Source organism: Strigops habroptila, chromosome 1 (genome assembly GCF_004027225.2).
Source record: "Strigops habroptila isolate Jane chromosome 1, bStrHab1.2.pri, whole genome shotgun sequence".
In the NCBI taxonomy this organism is placed as follows: Eukaryota; Metazoa; Chordata; class Aves; order Psittaciformes; family Psittacidae; genus Strigops; species Strigops habroptila.
Genome location: NC_044277.2, coordinates 38519123 through 38528027, shown reverse-complemented (window position 1 = coordinate 38528027; position 8905 = coordinate 38519123). Strand labels below are relative to the sequence as shown.

At 37.5% G+C, this 8905-nt stretch overlaps 1 protein-coding gene across 1 annotated transcript; it reads right to left on the bottom strand.

Annotated features, from left to right (window-relative positions):
• Window positions 1-1203: 1203 nt before the first annotated feature.
• Window positions 1204-8169, bottom strand: LOC115617287 (cytochrome P450 7A1). The gene is made up of 6 exons (XM_030507633.1): window positions 8013-8169; window positions 6473-6713; window positions 5198-5811; window positions 3920-4050; window positions 2792-2967; window positions 1204-2181 (listed from the first exon to the last, which is right to left on the bottom strand). Exons 1-6 carry the CDS (start codon window positions 8090-8092, stop codon window positions 1882-1884), a joined length of 1542 nt encoding a protein of 513 aa, XP_030363493.1. The 5' UTR covers window positions 8093-8169; the 3' UTR covers window positions 1204-1881.
• Between the last annotated feature and the right edge of the window lie 736 nt (window positions 8170-8905).

Sequence of the window (8905 nt, the reverse complement as noted above, 5' to 3'; positions counted from 1 at the left end):
TGTCTTTTATTTGCTACGTACCTATAGAATCCTTTCCTGTTATCTTTTACGTCCCTTGCCAGATTTAATTCTAACTGGGCCTTAGCTTTCCTAACCTGGTCCCTAGCTTCCTGGGCAATGCTCCTATATTCTTCCCAGGCCGCCTGTCCTCACTTCCACCTTCTATAAGCTTCTTTTTTCCCTCTAAGTTTCCTCAGCAGCTCCTTGTCCATCCATGGAGGTCTCCTGGCCCTCCTGCTGCACTTTCTTCTAGTCGGGATGCAACACTCCTGAGCACGTAGCAGGTGATCCTTGAATACCGACCAGCAGTCTTGGGCCCCCCTGCCCTCTAGGACTGTATCCCATGGAACCTTACTAAGCAGGTTCCTGACTATGTAATAATTTAATATTATACATATTGCAAATAGTAACAAATTGATGTTCTCTGTTCTTTGAAAATGAAAAAAGATTAAATAAAATTACAAAGACAACACACAGGTAATAAATAATCACACACTACTGAATCTTTTTATTTACCTTTGAATACTTAGCACAGTGGATAGTGGGAAGAGAAAAAGAGACATAATTTAAAGCAGTTAGAGGACTTGATCCATAATTCCATGTTTAGGAGAAGCTCTATCAGCCAGACTGGATGTCTTGCCAGAATGTGAAACTTGAAAATATCTAATAGTCCTGTGTCTCATCTTCTGTGATGAGGCTTACTTTTGAGTCAAGGACAAAAGGTCAGACCATAGGTCCTTAGAAACAAAAATAGGATAACAACAATATTTCAAGTCCATTTGATCTTTTCATTGGCAGATGAGAAGAAAACTATCTCTTTTAGCCTGAAGATGTTTCATTAAAAAATGGACCTTTGTGACATCCGACCATCATTTGGAGCAAAAAAGGACAGATATTACAGAGAACCAAATTATATTATCCCTGGAGCAATTGTTCTTACGGAGATGCCACCACAAAAAATGAAATGTGTGGGCGTACTACCCATGATAACTCTAATGCAATTAGACTAGAAGGCCTAAGGAGTATGACCAATGGTGGCTGATAGAAATATGGAAGTCAGATAATGGTCAAAATCCATGGTGACTATTTATCCCCATATTGGTATTTGAGCTGGATAATTTAAAGCTGAGTTAGGGAGCTTTGGATGAGTGCATAAATCTTTGATAATGTTAAGACTTTAAAGTGACAAACAGTCTAGAGATACATTTGGTTCAGCCAATATCTTTTATTTTAACGCAGTTACAACTTTCTGAAAACGAGTATGTTACAATGACTATAATACAAGTTTTGCAGTTTCACTAGAACGTGAACAATTTTGTAGCTTTTCTTCAAGTCTTTTTCTAGTTTTTCATAAAACCACAAAGGTACTTCCCCAGGAAACTCTCCCCTCTCCACTGTGAATCTGCCTTTATATACAACAAAAAAAGTTATTTCACCTGCAGGGAGAACCACAGGTTCTCCCCAACATTTCAATTATACAAAAGAATAAGTTTTAACTGTAGTTGAATTTTGACAATTATTTTGAATAAGCTCATGAAATTCTAACTACCTCTGGGAAAGTATTTGCTGACAGAAAAAAGAAAAAAAAACTACTGTCCACACACACAATTCAAATCTTAACCTGCATTTCAAAATGGTTGGTAAAAGGGGAGACATTTGCATCAACACAGTGCATTAAGCCTCCTGCATTCTGGTACCATAATGGTATATATTATGCATTTTCTATTAGACATTTTCTATTAGACAAATTACCTTCATACAGATTTTTTCCCAAGACTTGCAACATTTCATTTGCATATATACATAAAATATATATGTAGTATATGTTATATAGTGCACTTACATAGTGCATACTTTACATGTATAATATAATATATATATTCATAGGCATTTCAGTCTATACCTGAAATCAATGTCATTGACTGGTTGCAAAATACCCAGTCCTGCACGGGATTGATCTAAAGAAGGACATTGCACATCACTGTCCACAAGCTCTGTCTCCAGATATGAAAAAATCAAAGCCAGAAACTGTTTAATTTCATGGACAGCAAATAACCTGCCAGGGCATTTTGCTGTGCCTGTCCCAAATGGCATATAGTAATACTTCAGTTTGCGACCATTGTGGTAGAAGTCAGTCTTTTCTTCTCCATTCTCATTAAGAAAGCGATCATATTTGAATGTCTGTAATTAAACCCACGAAAGAGTTAATTTACATTTGAATACCTTAAAAAGAAATAATACCATTAAGACACAAAATGCAGGCTGGGAAAGAGGAGCCTCTAGCAATAAGCATATTATAGTAGCACCAGGACCCATGGTGGTGTTTTGTAGAGAGTAGTCCCTGAGAAGTTCTGGTATGTGGGACATCATCGCAGGTTCTTTGCTGATAAGTCTCCTTTTCTTTTATGACCCTCTTAATAACCTCCATCCTCGTTCATGCAGCAGAACTGAAAGATTTCTCATTCTGTGCCTTTGGGAAAATCTTATCCTTATCCTTGTCCTCCCTCAACCCCCCACAATGATGATCTTTCCTCACCAAGGAAGGCAGTAAGTACAAGGCTGTCTTGGGCTGGCAGTACACATTCTGCTTACACTAAAACATGTTTTACAGATGGTGCTTGCACCAACTTTATTCTTTTTCTTGCCTATCATTACATATCGAGGTGTAAGAACAGACTGTCTGGAGTTCAATAGCAAACTAGCCATGGGGCACCCCTGACAAATGCTCTATTTAAAGGCATATTAGCTTCTGCTAGAGCTTGGAGTTTAATACACTTTGATAAATACTTACCAAGGGATCAGCATAGATTTCTGGATCAAAATGCAACAGTTGAGGATAAAGAGCTACAATATCATCCCTGCGAATGTTGTAAAAACCATTCTCTAATTGCAAAGAGAAATCCTCCTTGGCAACTCGGAATGTCATGGATGCACTCGATAGCCTCATTGCCTCCTTGATGATGCTGTCTGTTGGGAGAGGAAAAGGAATGATTACTATGGAAATAGTATGTGTATGTCCTTGGGGGAGGTCCTGCATTTTGAGCTATTTCAGGCCCATGATCAAACCCTGCATTTATTAGAAGAAATGTTTTAGCAATAACTTTCTAAATGGCTAAGAAAGTATCTTTCTCATTTTTTTTTAGCATTATTATTCCTTCTGCAGATAACACCGAGAATTTATAGTTGGTGTAACAGAATACTTGAAAGTGAGACACATTTTTACTCTGAGATACAGAACAAACCACTCAAAACTGGAAACATAACAAGAAAAAGAAACAGTACAGTGATCAGGATTTTTTGAAACTTTTAAGAGGTGACACATGGAAAAGTAACTTGTGGGCTTTTTTGTTTCAATTTTAATAATAAAAAAATACTATTTTTTTTTAAAGCAACAGTAGTTAAAGGGTGTCATTTTCAAAACTCTCTTTAACTTGGACACTTTTGAAAAATGTGCCTATAATTTGAAAAATGTTAAGAAGAAACAGAAGTTATTAGAAGATTCTGTTTCACATCATAAGAACTGGGATATAAAATTTGGCAACACACTTTTAGTTGATCTAAAGTCATTATAAACAAAACACGGTTCTGAATTACCCATGCTTCTCCACTATGCACCATGTTATGCAGCAGTGTAGCAGTATTGAGACTGCCATTACCAAGATAAAGTGCTATTTGTGTGAATTTTGATACTCTCAGTACCACCTGCAACATTGGGAAGACTGATTTTCTTGGCTATTGCTGAGGTGCATACAGGGTTTTGTTCTAGTGTTTGTTAGCTAATTCCATAGTGATTCCATAGCGATTCCATACCAAGCATTTATATGGTAATATAAATACCATATTTTTATATATACACCATTTATATGGACTGTGAAAATTGTGGTGTGCTTTCTGGTACTCCTGCATAAAATAATCATACCTAGCACTGTCATATTATCCAGCTGTTTTCGGTTCAAGGAAATACGTTTGCCGTCAAAGCTGATCTTCTCTCCATCACTTTCCAAAATACTTTGCACTTCTTTGGTAGCAGCTCTCATTGCTTCTGGGTTCCTAAGACAAAAAAAAAAAAAGCAGAAATATAGCATAATTTTACACTTAAGGATGCTTTAAAAAGGGGGCGTTGCCATTAACTTTTTTCCTGACTAAAATTTAGTTTGCCAGATCACAACTACAACCTTTTAAAATGAAAATATTGCAGCAAAATGCTGAAATTACACTTTTTCATGTCTTGGCAAAGGTACAACAGCTTCAAAAAAAGGAAAAGAACCTCAAGTATTTGGTTCTGTCTCCAGTGACAAGTGGGACAGAACTGAGGTGCATAACAGGTAATAAACAGTAATGTCACTAAAAAGCAATGCCAAGCGTAAGAAAAAAAACAATCATCAGTTGTAGACTAGGAAATAGCCCCACTGTGGGTAAAAGGTTTAGAAATAGAATAATAGATCAGTTTTATAACAGCGCTTATCCTGGATGATGTCCTATTATGTGGCAATATTGTGTCTAGCTGAAAAGAATCTTCCTAATAAGAAAAGTCCACATAGTACCCTTCACTGTCCAGACTTTTTTACAGAGATGGAATGTATGAGCTATGGTGAAATATGCACAAATAATAATACAAGATGCAATAGTGTCCTGATGAATGTCCTGATGAATGAATGTCCTGATGAATCTTTTAAAAGACTCTAAGGCCAGAAGACCTAAATCCAATGGATTCTTGGAGTGAAAAATACTAAAGAACCTCAGATATTAGCATTGGCAGGTCGATATGAGGGTACAAGCCACTGGCTAAATAACAACATCAGCAATTTAGATACATACTTCAGTTAGTTATGCTCCACAGAAGCCCACTCTAAAATGGACATTTAACGGTCTTATCTGTGCGCTCCTCTCATGAGTAACAAGCTCAGCAGCTGCACTCTGCACTGCAACCTCAGTAGGATCTATCAATGCAGAAACTATTTTCTACTAAGTATCTGTGAAAACAATAATGAAGTTAAAGCTCATTTTGCCAGCTGTAGTGAGGTGGTCTAAAATTGTCCAATTATATTGGGAGCCTTCCATACAATTAATGTTCTGACTGCAACCAGTACTTTTAATATCTTATCATACAGATTTACTCCAAAGCTTTCTTGACAAAGTGTGGCATTGCCCTGGAGTGTTTGTTGGGGTTTTTTACATACTTCTACAGAAGACTTACTTAAGAAGATAGAACAAGCTCCAAAACGTAGCAGGAATGGTGTTGGCTTGCGAGGCCCAGAGCACTGCCACATGGGTCTTCGCTTTTTCCATGTCATCAAAGGTTGACAGAGTGTCATTCAGGAACATGCGGAGGGTGACAAGCTCAGAGAGGTTGTTCCTCTTCAGGAGGTTCTTGTGGAGGAGTGCCTCTCCCAGCTTCTCACGTGCGCTGTGGGCACTCTTAAAGAGGTGGATAGGCAGCCCCGCCACAAGGGCTGGAAAAATCCTATCAAATTCCTTGAAGTTTTCGAGGGCATTTAGGATATGAGTGCGCTCATTTTCTTGCTTTGATGACAGATTTTTGTCATTATTTGAGTTAAATTCTTTACCAAAAAGTGTTAAAAAGCCAGACTCAAACATCACCTGGCAACAGAATGTATAAAGACCTTCTGTCACCCAGGTATTAGACTGAAGTTTAGACATTCTTGACTGCAGCATTGCGTATTGTAGGTTCTCCATCATTGCTTCAATGAGGGCATCTAAGGCATTACCTTGAAGGGTCCTAATGAAAGTCTGGTGAAAATTTTCAGTGGTGTTTCCCTCTGCTGGGTCAATGCTACCATGCCCAAAAGCCTGTCACAAAATAAATTGTATACATGATAAATAAGGCCTGCCATAACCTTGATGATAAAGTCTAACAGAAATGAAAGTCAACATATTATAGCTTACTAGAGGGAACCATAATAAGGGCTATTAATACTAGAACTGATACTCTCTCAGTTAACCAAAGCAGTGAAGTAGGCAAATGAAAATATATTTGAATAGATGTTTACAAATAGATGGACGTTACCTAAGCCTTCATTCAACTCCCAGTGACATCAACAGGAGCCTTTCTGCTTGCTTTAGGAAGAGTTTGACTGAGCTGTTATCGCGTTGCATCTTTTTTTAAGGCCTTAGGTCTGACTCTTCCATAGTAGTAAGAACCCCCTGAGGAAGGTATCGGCTTCAGCAAGCCATATTATCATTTTGCAGATGGTGTTAATTGTATTTCTGCTTTAGCAATTTGGGATATTTCATGTCTAAATAATGTAATTCTTGGAAAATCTAAATCACTGCAGATTTCCTTTCCATTAAGGGGAAAAAAGCCCCCAATGTTTAAAACAATAAAAGTACAGAAATGTGAAAACAGTTCTATTTCAAAGGCATAGTTATGCTATCAGTATTAACTGGGTATGTCTGTCATGCCAACAGATACTTTGCATGTTAGATATTAAAAACATTTTTAAAGGGGTACCTTGGCAGAAGTAGCAAAATGGAACTTTTTCCAGTCCAAGTGTTTTCCCTGGCGGATCAATGCATGGTATGCAAAAGGGTCGGTAAGGAAGTGAATGTATTTCCCCGCTACTTGGCAAGTGAAGATGTGGCCATACTTCTTCTGCTTTTCTCTGAGGAATTCAAGGGGGTTGGCACCAAACTGCAAGGCACAGCCCAGGTATGGAAGGAACCCATTTTCAAGTGGTGGCTCACCTGGTCGCCTATAAAACACAAACAAAAGCTGAATTTATAAGTATGTATAAAGAGCTCTTCTTCAGGACTACCAGGTAAGCAAAACACTGATGTAATTTTTAATGTTAAAAAAATGGTACACCCTCCTTTTCCCCAAACAAATAATATATTGACAAATAATTTTTCTCCTTTTCAAGGAGTAAGCCTTTTGTGAGGTCTATGGTAGAATAACTTTATGGGAGAATAACTTTAACAGCCTTTATTATAATAAACATAATAAACCACAGCTTGATTATGTCATCTTTCTTTTCCCTAAATCAGGAGTATATTTTTCACCTGCTTAAAAGCAGAATTGTTGCCATTAGCTAACATGCACAGTTATGAAATTGTTCCATAAATGAATAATGAATCCCACTACATTTTTGGGCAACGGCATCCACAAATCAATTTGAATACCAAAAGGAATAACCTTGTAGTGTAGAAAGGTTGTTATTATAGGCATGTGCCATTTGGACCAGATCCTGCTGAAAACAGTGGGAATTTTGCCATGATCTTCAGTAAGCATAAGAGTTAGTCGTTCTGGCAAAGTGTCATTAAGCACAAGCTTTAAGTTAAGCATATGTTTAAAGTGAAGCATATGCTCAAATGATATATTTTATTGAGTCAGAAAACTACTTTCCTGCATAAGGACACCATGGCTGCTAAAATAACTTCCAGATAATACTTCAACTTTACCAGTAAATTCCAAATATTTATGATCTGAATTTACTGTTTATTATCTGCATTTAACTATTTTGGTCATCTTTTATTAAACTTTTTAAAGTAAAACAAGAAAATAACTGCTGAAAACTACAAAATGACAATAGGCAAGCAAATTACTTGCTCCTTATGTAAATGTGCCAGCAGGACCAAGGTTTTTAAGGAATATATATTCGACATAGTAAGGTACATAAATATTATCTTTATTAAACTGTGTTACTAGGTATGATAGACTGATAATATGAAAATGTTGGTAAGTAGATATTACACTATAATTAGATACAAGTGGGTATTATCTGTGATTACAGTGCAGGTAAAACTATAGCCCAGTCCTTTAGGAAATCAGGACATGCATATTCATCAGGACATGCATGTTTTAATTACCGCATTTATGCATAGATTTGTATTTACAGCTATGTCTAGGCATTACCTCACTATTATTAAAAAGCCCATACACAAAAATCCTCTTGTAACATAAATGTCTCAGAAGACCAAACAAATGTGCAAAGTATATCTGGCAGAAATAAAGGCCGGGTACACTGAGATGCATTTACAAAGATATTTCTTACCTCCTCCTCCTCCCTAGAAGAAACAAAAGCCCACAGCAGAATATTAGCACTGTTCCCCAGATCCATGATGCTATGAACATTTCTGGTAATGCCCCAAAACTTTTAAGTGGAAAACTGGTAACTACCAGTATGGCACGAGTGGTGACTGAGAATGATACAGAAGACAGGTCACGATTTATATACCGTAGGTGCATTGCTGTATCTAACGGCATTCAGTCAACCTAGCAAGCTATTGATTAACCATTTCTAGAGAGAGCCTGTTTCGTCTCTGTTCTGACATCTTTCTGCAAAGAGCTCCACTGGATTGATGGAGCAGACACGGCCTTGAGCTAATGTCACATATCAGTAGCGGTTCCAAAGTAATCAAACAGCTGTAATAGTTGATAATTTGAAGGTCTGTCAGGTGTGTTTTCATCTGTTCTGCAGATTTACCAACTGCAGTTTATAGTTCAAGTTTAGCAATATATGAAATGGTTACTGACAGGTGTCCAGAGGAGCCAGATTGGGCTAAAAGGCTGCATTCGTGTTGTCTTTCAGGTGCCAGCCTGCTCCCCTCATCCCCTCTTTCTTGTGGTCTGACTACCCTGGCTCTGGAATGCCACTGCAAGAGGGAATGTCAGGGTTTCAGCTGTGGGCAAAGGGATGGTTTTGGAGATGGACTTACTCACCCTAGCATTTCACTGGTAGAAAGGGGAAAATGGGCTTTCTATAATGCAGCGTGAGAGAGAAAAAGCAGGATTAGACAACCATATTTCTTTTGTTTTGTTTTGGTTGGTTGGTTTTGTTTGTGGGTTTGGATTTTTTTTTTTCATTGTCCTTGGATCACCTTTTATTTTCCCATTAAAACTTTTTTCCTCTCTGTTTCTGACTAGTAAGAGTTCAAATACAGGCTT

Bases quoted from the DNA above. Each gene is read 5' to 3' on its own strand.
- LOC115617287 (XM_030507633.1), bottom strand. From the start codon at position 8,092: ATGTTCATAGCATCATGGATCTGGGGAACAGTGCTAATATTCTGCTGT. The intron at 6,714-8,012 runs GTAAGAAATATC...TGTGTTTTATAG, and splicing joins CTTCTAGGGAGGAGGAGGAG to GCGACCAGGTGAGCCACCAC. The intron at 2,968-3,919 runs GTATGATTATTT...CTCTCCCAACAG, and splicing joins GGATAATATGACAGTGCTAG to ACAGCATCATCAAGGAGGCA.